Below are 14,320 nucleotides of genomic sequence, written 5' to 3' on the forward strand. Positions count from 1 at the left end.
CCCTATGGCTCCCGCCCCCTATTGGCCCCGCCCCTTCCGGGCCCTGCCCGCCCCACGCGCCGAGGGAAGATGGCGGCGCCCAGCGCGGCAGGGCTGGGCCGGCGGTTGCGGGCCTGGCTGCCCCGGTGAGCGGGCCGCGGGGGGCGTGAGCGGTGTGTGCTTCCCCCGCGGACACACGGACAAGCGAAGCGGCGCTCCCCGGGCCGGGCGGGGCCGTACACGGTTGACGTGCTTCCTAGGCCTGAGCGTGACACTGCCGGGGTCTCGCGTGGGAGTTTGTGTAGCCGGGGCCGGGGGCCGTCCGCGAGGCCCGGGGGGCGCTCAAGGGGGTTGTCCTCGGGGCTTGGGGCGGCCGGGGGCCCTTCGGGGCCCGACCCGTTCGCGGGGTTCGGGTGGGCCCGTCCCGTCCGCGGGGCTCGGGGGTCCCGGCCCGTGGCGCCCCTCACGGGGGTATCTGCTGACCCGCCGCGTCGGAGGGGCGCAGGGATCTCGCTATCCCCTTGCTTCTCTTCAAGCCACCACCTTTTGCTGCAAAGAAACGAGTAGCGTTCTGGTTGAAGGTACTGGCCCCACACAGAACAGCGCTTGTCCAAGCCACCCCCCTGCCAGGACCCGCGGGTGACAGCCCTGCGGCCCTGGGTGCAGGCAGGGGCTGGCAGGATGGTGCGCTCAGCACTGCTGGCCTGGAGCTGTGGGCTGCGACTCCCATTCCATCCAGCTCGTGGGCCTGGGGACTGCACGAGAGCTTTGTGGCAAAACTGCAGGCCTTGGTGTTAATTTGTGCCCCTGGCTCTGCCGCAGTGGAGAGGCAATGATGGAGAGGAAGGTGGAGATGCCTCTCAAGTCTGATGTGACCTTCTGAGATGCGTCTGCATCTGTCCACATCCCTGCTACAACGTACCACATACATCAGCGTGCAGCCCCCCTTCTCTTCCTCTTTGCAGGTTGACACAGGTGAGATGGAGTCGCTACAACCCCAGTTACTTAGAGCCAGAAGTGAACAAGGAATTTTATCGGAAACCTCAGGAGGAGCTGTCTGAAGAGGAAAAGGAAAAACTGGAGGAGAAAGCTGTTAAACCCATAAAAGCTGCTCCTCCCAATGTCTCCAGCTCTGTGTTCAGTGACCCGATGATCAGGTCAGAGAAAGCAGCGTCTCCTCTGCTGTTAGAGCTCGGTCCCGTAGAACCAAAATGCTTGGGAACTACACTGTCCTCCTCAGCCTTTGCTTGCTGTGCTGCACATTGCCTTCTGTTACAGCACAATCCCTTTATGCCAAGTTAATCTTTTCCCACAAAGCCAGTCCGTTGACTGACAGTGATTAGAGATAATTACAGCAGATCTAGCAGCACCCAGAGTTAACCATGGGAACAATACAAAGCCGGGGGGCGGGGGGGGGGAGGACTTATTTCAGTGGGTGATAAAATCAGAATTTAAATCAGATCGCATTTGGCTTTGTGTTTACAGTAAATTCACCAATATGATGATGAAGGATGGAAATAAAGTGCTGGCCAGAAGCCTCATGGCTCAGGTGAGAACTCATGTTTCTTCTCACTATTATGTTAAAACAATACAAAATGGAAGGCTGGGACGTCAGGCCCACTGGAATTAGGAATTACCAGAACTCAGGTCGCCTCTGTGGTCCCAGTGTGTTTCCCTCTGCACACGTATTGTTCTCACCATTATTTATCTGATAAGATGTACGTTTTGTACAAGCCCTAGGCTCATTCAGCTCACAGACCAGGGGCTGGTAGCTTAATGGGGAACACTCTCTTTCTGCTCTTCGGTATTTCTTGGACCTTATATACTGCATAAACTGAGAGAATACCCTTAAAAGCATAATTTTCTCAAAAGATCTTCCTTCCAGCTCTCTTTCATGCCTGTATAACTTGCCAATGTTATCAGATGTGTCACCTGCATGACACAGCTTTGACCCCTGCTCTGACCTACAGTAACTGGTAATAGCCGGTGGTCCCATTGGTGTGTTCCACCCTTGAAATGGGGACACACGTTGCCCAAATGTTCCCCAAGTAACTGCCGATTCCTTGTGACAGAACACACAGGCTCTGGGCTCTTCAGTCCAGGTTTTGCAGGGGAGGATGCTTAATGTACACAGACCTGTGTTCCTGTCTCCACGTTGTCCCTGCCCTTCCCTGGCTTCTGGCCCAGGTTTGTTATGCTCTGCCTCCTCACCCCAAATGCAATGTCTGATAAAAAGACTGAAGTGCTGGAAGAAGGCGAAGTAAAACTTGAGTTAGAGAATTCCCAGCTGGCCTGTAGGGCTACAAAACCAGCTGCTCAAGTGAAAATGCGGTGCTTGTAAAAGTGATGTAACTTCATGGAGTGGGATAATCCATCTGCTCTACGTGTCTCCTTGTCTTTGTCCCAAGACCCTGGAGGCCATTAAGAGGAAGCAGCTGGAGAAGTACCACAAAGCTCCAGAAGATGAGAAGGAAACAATTGAATGCAACCCTTATGTCATCTTCCACCAGGCTCTGAAAAACTGCCAGCCCATCATTGGGCTCAGCAGCATCACAAAAGGAGGCAAAACCTACCAGGTGAAAGGGGTGGGTGGGTGTGCTGGGAGCACATCTGGTCGGGAGAGAATTAGCTAGGGAAGCAGATGAACTGGTTTCCACCCCTTCAGCTCAAGAAAGTGAGCCACTTTGCATTAAAACATCACCTAGGAACTCCAAGATCAGGACCCCAGCCTGTGAGCATTCCCCAGCAGCAGAAGTCTCTGCTTCTTTAATTAGGTAAGGAGTACGCAGCAAATGTTGTCCAAGGAGACAGAGATCAGTGACAGGCAGCAAAAGAATTTGCTTCCCTTGGACTACCAGTCCTGTGCTCTCTGCCGTGTCATGTTACTTGCGTAGAGGTCCCAAAGCCCTGGGGCAGTTCAGTGTAGCAGAAAAGGTCAACTAGACACAGCGTGATATTTAAAACATGAGCAGAACCTGTTCTGAAGTATGGGCTCTGCAACATTCCAGACCTGATGGAGAAGTGGTATGTGGAGGCATTTCTCTGTCATTCAGTGCAGGGAGTGGTGAGCATCTCCCTTCTCTGCTAGCACAAACCAGCCTGGATCCAGTTCCCAAACAGGCCAGAAGTCTGTACAAAGGCCGGTGTCTGCTGGCAGTACCCAAGGCTGATGAGCATTTCTGTTTGGTAGCAATGGCCAGTTTCTGTGGACAGAGGAGGTGAATTGGCACAAAACAGCTGTCAGGAGCTGGTCTTACTGGAGTTGCAGCACAATGTAAAACTGTACGTGTCCAGCTGGACCTGTGTGACTGCTGGAGGAGAGCAGGTTGCTGCCCTCTCACAGTGTGGTAACTTACAGCTTAAACCTTTCCCAGGTCCCAGTCCCTCTGAAGGACAATCGGAAGCGCTTCCTGGCCATGAAGTGGTTAATCACTGAGTGCAGGGAGAACAAGAACCGGAGGACGCTGATGCCTGAGAAGCTCTCCCAGGAACTGCTCCAGGCCTTCAACAACGAAGGGCCCATCATCAAGAAGAAGCATGTGCTGCACAAGATGGCAGAGGCCAACCGGGCTTACGCCCACTTCCGCTGGTGGTAGGGACTGGCATGGGACACAGTGCCACCAGCCCCATGGCCTGGAGAGCGGAGCCCCAGGGCTGCCTGCCTGGGAGAAGCGGGAAAGGTGGACAGCTTCTGGACTAAGCCAGGGAAAGCTCATCCGATGCCCACAGGGTTCATTTCCTTTGTGCTTGTGTGGATGGGGGAAGGGGAGGATATGAAAGAGTTACCAACCCCTGTACAGATGCTCTAGTTATTTCATAACCATTTCCCTGTGAAGACAAGCCTTAGATGTTTTTCTTACAGCAACACTGTACAAAATAATCCTCCACTTACCTATTTCCTGGGGACTTGCAAGTCTCTGCTCCTGTAATCAGCAATGATTTTGGCTGCACAGCTAAGAGCAGAGATGGAATTTTTTTCACACCATAACCTGCCTTAGCAGTATTGGTACAAAAGGCAATAAAAGGCCCTTTTTGATTTTTGGTTCTGGTCATCGGCAACACTATTGGCACAGATTTGATGGGAATGTTAACGGAAAAAAATAAAACCAGTTTTATGGGGAAAGTTTCTCAATTCCAAGTCATTGCTCGAGCCTCACACTGCTCTCTCCAGCTACCCCGCTTGTGTAAAGCCACACTGACACCCTACACCGGAGGAGAAAATTACTATTGCAGCCTTAAGGTTTCAGTCAGGAGTGACCTGTTAAATATTGTTCATAGCAGCTGCACAGACAAAAAGCAGGGCATGTGTCCGTGGAAAGCTTTTATTAGAAAAAAGTTCTTCGATAGACTATTTTGTTTCCTTTCTTCCTCTCCCGTTCTTATAAGAAACATACTGTAGTTGAAACCTGCTAAATTCTGAAAAAACATGACAGTTATTGTATAAAACTTACAAAAGCTGTTCCTAGCTACATCTGCTCAGGGAACTGTCCTGCTGCAGGCTGCCCTGTGACAGGTATTTGTGGCTAGTGTCCCGTGGGGGAGGCTGTGTGTGTGCAGGTGCAGCCGGTGTGCTGGAAGGACTCTGGGAAAAACAGCCCTTGGTCGAGCTGTTTGTGAGGCCACCGTGTTTTCTGGGACTTGTCCCAGAGAAGCAGGTACCACCTGAGCTGTGAAAGATTCCCCTGCTGGCTCTCAGGCAAACCAAAATGTTCTCAGCCTAAACTATGCTTTTTTTAACATGCATAAAAAATGCTGGTTCGAGTGAGAAGCATACCTTGCCCTTTGCTGGCAGCAGCGCAATATTAAACAAAATCAGTGGGAGAACTTGTGGGTTAAATGCACCTGCCCTTCCCACCTCTCCAAACCTCCCAAGTCAGGCTAGCAGGGCTGCAGCCTGACTGTTAAGTGCCCAGAGGCTCTAGACAATATAAATCCTATTTACAGGAAGTGCTTGAAAAACATGAACGTGAAAAGAAATTCAAACTTGGTATGAAGCTTGCTGGTGAAAGTGCTGGGGCCGTCTCTCCCCCTCTGCTGCAGAGAGGTTAATCCGTCACTTCGCTGTAATAGTATTTCTGGGCAGCGTCTGTCATCTTCCAGTCGGCGGCCCGAAACTCGATGATCTCCAGCAGCAGGAGCTGGGACAGGGAGCTGAGCCCCTCCTGCAGAAGGAAGCCATCTCGGAGGAGGGAGAAGAGCTCATCCATCCGCTGGGAGTTCATCTTCTCCAGCTGCTCACCGATGCGATGGAGCTGGAGGACCAAGCAGTCCACCTTCAGAAGGAAGAGAAGATGGCTGAGTATAAAGGAACGGAGAGCTCTGGCACATCTCTGTGGAGGTCCCCATCAGTGACTTATGGACCAACTCATCTAGTTCCCTCTGTTCTGGAGTTCCAAAAGGCAACAGTCCTGCTTCCCCCAAGTCGCTGTGATCCAGGAGGCAGAAGAAGCTGAATGTCTCGTCTGCCAAAACCACTGGAAAAGCACATCCAGAACTCCCTGTCTCTCAGATAAAATTGCCAGAAAAATTCACCCACAACATGCAGAACAACGTTAATTTCCTGTGAGATGTCCAAGAGATGATGGGAAGGCTGAAGCCGAGGCCAGAGCAAGGAGGTGCCTCTGACAACAGAGGGAAGTGGTTGGAACATGCACTAAAGCTCTTAGCAAGTCTGGGGCTTCGCAGGAAACGGGCACTAACTAGGTCTGTGGAGAAGAGGGGAAAGCTGATGGGCTGCAGGGGTGGAAGGGTTGTGCTAAGATGGGAAAAATCCTTGAAGGGCCCATCCAAGGGCCCCTACAGGTACAGGACCCCCTTGCCCGAGGGGCTACTCAGCCATGCCCATGCAGGCGTGTGTAGCTCCAGCTCCAGCAGAGCCTTCTCCAGCCTCCTGGGCTCTGGCAGAGCCTTCTCCAGCCTCCTGGGATCTGGCACAGCACCAGTGCCCCAGGCCCAGGCAGGTGAGCAGCAGCTACACAAAGCATGGCACAGCAGGTCCCGGGAGCCACCGCGGGGACACACAGCTGCTCTGCACACCTATGGTCACTGCATCACAGCTGCGGTGGCTCGGCAGATCCGTGTGACAGCTGCTTTTCCAGATGTCTGGCAACCAGGGCTGCTGGAAAAGCAGCTGGGTGGGGGGAGAGCAGTCATCTGCCAGACGGTCCCTGCTTCCAGGGACAGCTGGGCTGATTCTCCCGATCACTGGGAGGAAAGCTACCCCGAGGGAGGACGTGCAGCCTGGCCCAGGGAGTCACCCCCAGCACCTCCATCCTGCCTCCCTCGAGGCTGCAAACCCTCCTGCCCGGGGGTCCTGGGGAGGCAGCTGTCCCCACTCTGCACCCTCCCCAGGCTGTCCTTTTGGCCAGTCCTTGGCAGGACAGTGGGCACAGCCGTGCCCTTTTCCCTGCACTCACCTCCTCCTCCTTCCGCAGGCTGTCGGGCTGTGCCAGCCGGAACAGGCAGTCGTAGACGGGGTTCACCAGAGCCATCATGGGCATGTTGTTCACCTGCGAGGAGGCAGAGCCATCAGCAGCCTGGGGCCAGGGAGGGAGGAGCCTGCAGCTATTTCAAATAGTTGTTCCCTTGCTGCTTTTCAAAGGACGAGGATGCAGAAATTAGCTGTGCTGCCAAATGCCGTATTGGTGGGATTTACGTAGGAGACCAGACGTTCAAGCCTCCAGGAGCCAGAGCAACTGAACAAATGATCTAAAACCCATCTATTTTTAAATGTAAGCAGGTAGTCATGGGAAATACACTTGTTGCAACAGCATTTCTCCTGCCTGCAGCTCTACTTGCATCACTTTTACATCTACTTGAAGCAGGCACCCAAGTATACGCGCTGTAGTGACGGCCTGCAGAAAAACTGTCAGTACCTGGGCTAGAAATGATGTCAGCATCCACGGGTGCCCCCTGAGGACCTCACAGCAACTAAACTGGTTCAGTCTGGGGCATTTGGGAGGAGGCAAATCAGGGGATTTCAAACACGAGGTACAAAATAAGGCAGCTCAGATTTTGTGATTGTTCCCAGAGATGGCTCTGCCTCTCCAAGCTGGTTCGCTTGCCTTCAGGTAGCGCCAGCCCCACAGCATCCTCATGCTGAGGACCAGCTCTGGCGCCCACTGCCAAGCCACAGCCCCGGGGCTCCACACCATACCCCTCCAACACCCCTGCCCTGGCATCTTTGGGTGCCCAGGCCCTGCTGGCACCCCTAGGCAGCAGCAGCCAGGTGCTCCTGCTCCAGCTCCTTACCCTCAGGTAGTCGAAGATGTTGCAGATGAACGTGACGTAGCAGATCCACGCCTGGAGTGAGCGGGTGCGCAGCTCCTCCCTGTCCTTGAACTCCTGCTGCAGCCGGTTCAGCAGGCTCCTCCGGAAGATGCTCTGGCCGACTTGTTTGCTCTCTGCCTACGAGCCCAACAAAAGCAGGATGGAGGGATGAGATGGTGTGAGAGGAGCAGGGGGATGCTGCTGCTTCCGTGATGCAGGACCATGCAGATACCCTCCTGTGATTGCCCAGAGAGGCAGGAAAGCTGCAGGTGACCACCTGCACTCGCTGGCTGCGTGCCTGGATGCTGCCACCGCAGAAGAGGGCAGCTGGCTGAGGGGTCAGAGTGCAGGGTGGGGGGGAAGCCCCTCCTGGCCCAGCCTCGGGACAACCCACACAGCTCAAGTGTTTTGCTGTTTGGGCACAAGGAGCTCTCACCTGAATGATGGTGTAGCAGATGCGCCCTGCCTCCTTGCTGAACACACAATCTTTCAGGGACTGGTCCACTATAATATTGGCCACTTTCTCCAGGTCCACGTTGCTGGGGTCTGCAGAGAGGAGAAACGCTGTCAGGACCCAGCGCCCTTTGTGCCCTGCTTGCTTTGGGGTACCTGGAAAGCAACCAAGATCAGCGTGGGGCCTGGTACAACCATGTTATGTGGTGCAAAACCTCATGCTCACTCCCACATCAAGAGTCACAGCCCCTCTTGCACACCGGCTGCTTTGGAGATAGCATCTCCAGCAGTGCATGGTCCTCCCAGGCTGGAGACAGGCACCATGATGGGAAACTGATGGAGGAAAGCAGATGATATGGGAAGCAAGAAGCTGATCTGAATCTGAAATCTCAGCGCTGCTTCCAAGCTGGGTTAGCGGGAGCCAGCTGTGCAAACTGCCTTTGGATAGAAGTGGGACTGAGCAGGAGCTGGGGGCTGAGAGGACCTGGCGGTGGGAAGGGGCAGGGCACAGGAGCCAGGCACTGGGGAGCAGCGAGAGGCCAGGCCTGGGCAGAGATGCTGGGTCAGAGCAGGAGAGGAGGGTACCCCAAAATCAGAGAAAACCCCAGCGATGAGCACCAGGAGCCAGGTTTGAACAGCTGCACCATTAAACTTTGGGGAGGAGGTGAGAGGGGGGCAAGAAGGCGCAGGGAGCGAAGATCTTCCCAGAGAAGATTCACCAGCAGGACCCAGTCAGGGATGAACAGCGTTTATGAAAGAGCTTTTTCCACTTAGCAGTTGGTGTTCCTTACAGTGGTGCAGGCACTCAGCTGTGCACGGCAGAGGAGCTAGGAAAAAGCCTGCTGACCTTTGAGGGCTGTTTTCAGCAGCTTCTGAGTCTCTGTGTCGAACGACTGTATTTTATACTCTTCTTTGCCTGTTTCCCCCATGACTGGCTTCCTCCAAGGGCAAGGATCTGGGCGACGGATGGGCTAGTGACAGTCCCTGGGGAAAGAGCACACAGAGCTTAGTTGGACAGAGAGGCAGAGCTTTACCCAGCCGTCTGGCAAATCCCACCTGGTGCTGGAGCACAGGCTGTTATCCTGACAGCCCCGCACCCCAAGGAAACGCCTCTGTTAGCCCCGCACCCAGCTCTGGCCCTAGATCTGAGCAAAGCCTCACTCCCACATTTTTTCAAGTTCCTACTAGGCTATGACAGGACTTCATCTTCAGAGCCTTGAGGTTTTTCTGACATGAAAAACGCGTTGCAGCCTATCGATCTGCAGGTTCAAAGTGGACAGCTCACCAAGGCAGCCCCAAAATACACCTGTCTCACCTCAGAAGGCTTCCCCGTGGCTGTATCACAGGGAAGCAGATGCGGGAGCACCCCATGCAGCTGCTCCCTTGTGCCTTTGAAACACCAGTTCAGCTGGCTTCACCCAAAAACCTGGGAAGAATCAAAGCCGGCACCTAAGCATCCAATGCACATTTGGCAGGGTGAGCAGAGCACCTCTCCTGCGCTGGAGCCAGGCTCCCTCCGCTCCCAGCGGGACACAGCGAGCTCTACAGCCAAATCCCCGACAGCTCCCAACTCATCCCCCCGCAACCAAGCACAGCCCTCTGCAGTACCAACGGTGCTCCTAAATAATCTCTAGATTCGTTTCGTTTTCTTCTGCTTCGTGATACAGTGAAGACAGCAAGAGGGTACGCACGCACGGCACAGAGGAAGGAAGGGTTTTTGACACGCGCACGAGATGATCTGCTGGATGCAAAATGCTGGGCTGGCCAGACCCACAGCACCAACAGGGGAAGGCAGCCGGCCAAATGAGTTTTGCCAGCTCATCGAAATTCCTCGGCCATTACTCACCCTCTCTGCAAAGAGGTCCCTGCCCAGATTAAAGCCGAAGAGCCCGTGGCCCTTTAGAGTAGGACATGTCCCACAGGCGGCCCGACCCCTCGGACACACCACTTGGACACACCACTTGCCCACGTAGGGGCCCAGAGCAGAGTGTGGATCTCACTGGTGGGTCCAGGTTCTGCCTCCTCGCCCACCTCTGCTAGGCTCAGGGCCCCCCCTCTGTCGGGGGGCACAACCCGCTGCCCTCGCAGCTGAAGCTCCCACCCGCGCAGGGTTACCTGCCCCAGACCCACACAGAGGTTTCCCAGGTGGGTTCAGCAGGCGCCCTCCGTGCCATGCCTGTTGGCCAACGATTCCTACCCCACCTCGCCTCCTGCATCGCCTCTCTGCATCCGCGCTCACGCCATCCTGCGCTGCCGGCGGAGCAGCCCGGTGTGCCAGCAGCATCACAGCGCCCAGGGAACCAGGTGGGAGCTCAGCACCACACCCAGCGAGGCAGAAAGTGCCCGAGCCCGTCTGGCAGCGTTCCTGCCACCACCGCCCAGCACCTCGCCGCAGCATCCTTCCCCCCACTTCGGACTGCTGTGGCAAGCCACCCTGCCCAGAGCAAGCCACGGTGGGCCAGTGTGGGCCCAGCCTGGCCTCATCTGCACCAGGGATCCCGCCGCTGCCCGGGCCACCTCGCCCGAAGGGCTGGTGGCCATAGGTGTCACTGGGCACTGCAACGCCTATGGGTACTGGCTGCCCCTCTGCCAGCGCTCCCCACCAGACCAGCCGTGCTGGGCGCTGGTGCGGCTGGGCTGGAATGTTCCCGGTCTGCCGGGGCCCGGCCGGGGCCACGCTGCGGGGCTCACACCGGGCGCGACGGGCCGGCCAGCACGGGGAGGGGGACGGGAGCAGCCCGGTCTCCTCTGCCCCCCCGGCCGGGGGCACCCCGGGCCGCCCGGCACCCCCAGCTCCGAGCCCCCCGGGACCCCCCCACCGCCCCAGCCCCGCGGGCGGCACAAGCCGAAGGGCCCCCCAGGACGGAGGGAGCGGCGGATCCCGGGGAACCCGCCCCCGCCCCCCCCCAGCGCCGCCGGGCAGGGCCGGGCAGGGGGCGCCGCCGCCAGCCCCACCGACCTGCCGGCCGCCCCCGCTGGCTGCTCTACCCGCCGGGACATCGCCGCCCCGGCCCCGCTCGCTCCCGGCGCGGCCCCGGTTTCCTCTTAGGTCATTTCCTCGGCCGAGCCGGGGGAGGGGAGGGCCGGGCCGGGGGAGGGCCGAGCCGAGCCGGGCCGGGCCGGGCGAGCAGCGGCAGCGCCCCCGCCTGCGAGCGCCGGCCCCCGGCGGCGCCCCCGGCCCCAGCACTGACCCCTCGGGGCCGGTCCCGCGCGGGGCTCCCCCCGATGCAGGTCGCTGTCGGCCCCCGCCCGGCCGGGCAGGCACCACAAAACGCAGCAGAAAAAGCGGGTGAGGAAGGGGGGTCTCGCAGCGCACAGCTCGCTGCAGCAGGGGCCCGGCGGGGCGCAGCCGCTTCCCGATCTTCCTCCAAGCTCGCGGCCATCCCACAGGGAAGACCCCCGGGGGGCGAAGCCTGCGCAGCACAGGGCCGCCCGGCTGCCGGGGCAGAGCAGCAGGAAGGCGGAACGCGCAGGTTGGGGACATTTTCTGCAGCGCTGTGGCCTGCAGAGACACTTGCCCGAACGCCTCCAGCACGGCTGTGTGGCTCAGCACCAGCTGGCTCCACCAGCCCCTCCGGGCACAGCGCCGGGACCGCCCAGTCACCTGCAGCGAAATAGCTGAAGATCTCAGCTCCAAGATCCCAAAAAGCAGCAGACACAACCCCCCCCGCCGATCCCCCTCTGTGCGGTTCTCAGCAGCGATGCCCAGAGCATCGCTCTGCATGGCAGAAGGGCTGGGGCACTTCTGCCTGCTGCTGCGGTTTGAGATCTTGGAGTGCAGGTGGCTGTTTCGCTGCAGGTGACTTCGAGAGCTGCGTAAAATTTACGAGGAGCACCCAGAAGCCAGCGACTGGAAGGGATAAACCCACTGGCTCCTGCCACCCCACACTCTGGGCCCTGATCACCCTCCCTGGGGAAGGACATGGCAGTCTGGGGGGTCCCGTGGAGTGTATGGACCAGGAAGAAAGGAATAAACAACCTGCAGCGAGGCATGAACATAATAAAATATTTAATGTACCTTTTCTCAAAGGTAGGCCCGCGTTGTGCGCGTTGTGCTCAGATGCTTTCAGACGACAGCAGCCGCAAATATCCACTCAGGCAGCACAGCAAAACGCCCCAGAGAATTACATTTCTACATCACAGGAGAAACTTAAACCCAAATTCAATACAATGCATTCCAAGTCTGACTGTAAAACATTCATTTCTTGTCAAAAAGGCGGCTGCGCAGCTCTGGATGAGCACCCTGAGAACAGGATTGTCCTGGGAACCCGGGGAGCCAGCCGGCGCTGGAGGCAACAGCGTGCTCACCGCAGGACTTGTGTGTGAATGCTTTCTGGTCCGAGGCCAGCTACGAGCGATGGTGGATCCCCTGACAACCCCGGCGCACCTCGCCTCGAGCGCTTTGCCTTGCTACGGTGCTTCTGGACCTTCTGATTTTAAAAGGCACTAGAAGAAAACACAGCTGCTGAGCAGCTTGTGAGGTGAATTTTGAGCAACACAAATCCCCGCTGATAGGATTACATCAGAGTGAAATCTCAGCCATCCCAACGGGCAAAATCCGGTGCAGCCTCAGTGAGTTGCTCACCATGTTCAGTCACTTGAAACTGAAGTGACACGCACGGTTTCCGAGAGCAAATCTGTCCCGACATATGGGAGAACAAGGCACCTACAGATCTCTCCCATCTCCCGTTCCTTCAGTTCTAGGAAATCAGCTTCAAACGGTGTGCGTTCTTCCAGAGCAGCATCACAGATAAGACCTGTTCTCCTAGTGCTTTGCACTAAACCAGTCTCATTCCCAAAGAGAAAACAATATTCCCGTGACAGTCCTTTCCCAGCTGCAACTCCCAGTTCCCAAGGTGCACGTGGGAAATCCACGAGACGGATGGCACCGACCGGGGTGAACGATGACGTGCCCGTTAGGTGCAACTCCTAGTACTGTATAGCTGAGCTTGTCACTCCTTTCTCCTTCCCTCCCTAGAAGCCCAGATGCCTTTACGAGCCTGTAACATTTCCACCTGACAGCACAATCAACCAGGCTCTGGGCCAAAGCCCTCCAGCCAGTCTCTCTTCCAAAGCCTGGGCCAGACTGGCACAACTTAAAACCCTGACTTTGCCACTGTTGGGTAGAGGCGAGCTCATTTAATGCAGAGTGGAGGCAAAATCTATCCCAGAGAGAAGCTGCTCTATCCTCTCCATTGCTGCCCTCTCTGCAGAGCAGCCAAGCCACCTGCCTGCGTCACCTCGAGCTCCACAGCACACTCCAGGGACACCATCTTTGCAGAGCACAGTGTTTTCTGTTCTTTATTTTTTACCCCTGTGACAACCAAGGCAACACACCCTCTCTTCCAGTGGTAGCAGTACCCGCTGCTGAGTTCCTCACCAGTTTCTCCCTATTTTGTGCAATTTAATGGCAGCACTTTGACATACAGTGGAGAGTAAGAGTCTTGTGATGTTTACACAGGATGGATGAGTCCTGATTGTCTATGGAAGCCCAGGCCAGCACAATAAATTTTCTGCTGTGGCTAGTCCTGTCCCTGCTAACCAGGGCAGCATTCCTCTCTACAAAGACAGTAACAATCCTGACCTGTTTGTGTCTGTTTCAAAATGAGGTATTTCTCTCCCTCAGGAGGATGTCACAAGGCTAAGTTCATTACTGGTTATGAAGTCTTTCTGATTAACAATAGATGAACAACAAACAAAGGCAAAAATATTGTTAAGAAGATCTGAGGGGGGGAATCTCAGAAGAGCCTGGAAAATGCCAACAGGATTGAGGGACTCTGAGAAACTTTTTTGCATTTTCTCCTCTCAGCAAAACTGCACATGTTGAGAGTACACGCAGCTAACACTCCCTCTTCGAGGCTCATGTATCAGCCTCCTGCCTGAATGCTGCTCAGGGAATTTAATTTTTACGTAGCTCTCAAAGTCACCTGCAGTGAAACAGCCACTTGCACTCAAAGATCTCAAACCACAGCAGACACAAAGTTATTTGGCCCGGGCTCGCAAGGAATCACTCTGGATAGCTCAGCCACCAGTGAAACAGCTGCTCTTTAAAAAAACAGCCTCTCACAATAGTTCAGGATAAGTGAGCAATGCTGATACGCTCAAAAACGCCAGGAAAAGTTGCGTCAACAGAATGGAATTGGTCACGCTGGAATCTGGCCAGACCATTGGGATTAACACCCTGAATACTGCCAAGAAAGTGATGAAAAGCTCTGCGTTAAGAATCATCAAACCATCCTCTAAACAGTTGTAGTGCTCTGCCCTACCCACCACTCGCCAGATGACTAACGTGCCTCTGTATCACAGTCACTCTCCTCCTCGGAAATCTGCCTTCCACACACTGGTCCAACCACACCCTGCTCAGCTTGAAAAAACAGAGAATAAAAGAGGAGGAAGAAAGTAATTTTCCTCTTTTCCCTGTTACATAAATCAGAGCTGTTGGTTGGTTGGGTTGGGTTTCTTTTAACCCTTCGTAAAACCTTTGAAACTGGAGAAAAACACTTCTCCAGCTCTAATGCAATCATCCTTTACTTGTCAAACACCATGCTAAACCAACCAATTCCGATGTGATGTTCAGTGCTCTCACTTCAGCTAATCTTGTCAAAACATTTTCATCGGT

At 55.7% G+C, this 14,320-nt stretch overlaps 2 protein-coding genes across 3 annotated transcripts; one reads left to right on the forward strand and one right to left on the reverse strand.

Annotated features, from left to right (window-relative positions):
• The first annotated feature begins 6 nt into the window (after positions 1 to 6).
• On the forward strand, positions 7 to 4,102 carry MRPS7 (mitochondrial ribosomal protein S7). Its single transcript, XM_056323427.1, has 5 exons — positions 7 to 125; positions 945 to 1,136; positions 1,465 to 1,528; positions 2,388 to 2,555; positions 3,354 to 4,102. Exons 1-5 carry the CDS (start codon positions 70 to 72, stop codon positions 3,573 to 3,575), a joined length of 702 nt encoding a protein of 233 aa, XP_056179402.1. The 5' UTR covers positions 7 to 69; the 3' UTR covers positions 3,576 to 4,102.
• Positions 4,103 to 4,287: 185 nt separating this feature from the next.
• Positions 4,288 to 14,263, reverse strand: MIF4GD (MIF4G domain containing). 2 transcript variants are annotated; one of them, XM_056323451.1, is made up of 6 exons: positions 11,720 to 14,263; positions 8,549 to 8,685; positions 7,685 to 7,794; positions 7,231 to 7,386; positions 6,396 to 6,488; positions 4,288 to 5,252 (listed from the first exon to the last, which is right to left on the reverse strand). In XM_056323451.1, exons 2-6 carry the CDS (start codon positions 8,628 to 8,630, stop codon positions 5,025 to 5,027), a joined length of 669 nt encoding a protein of 222 aa, XP_056179426.1. In that variant the 5' UTR covers positions 8,631 to 8,685; positions 11,720 to 14,263; the 3' UTR covers positions 4,288 to 5,024. The 2 variants fall into 2 exon arrangements, with proteins under 2 accessions (XP_056179426.1, XP_056179415.1); XM_056323440.1 differs by lacking the exon at positions 11,720 to 14,263 and adding an exon at positions 10,661 to 10,784.
• Positions 14,264 to 14,320: the final 57 nt, after the last annotated feature.

This window comes from Falco biarmicus, chromosome 1, assembly GCF_023638135.1.
Source record: "Falco biarmicus isolate bFalBia1 chromosome 1, bFalBia1.pri, whole genome shotgun sequence".
Taxonomy (NCBI): Eukaryota; Metazoa; Chordata; class Aves; order Falconiformes; family Falconidae; genus Falco; species Falco biarmicus.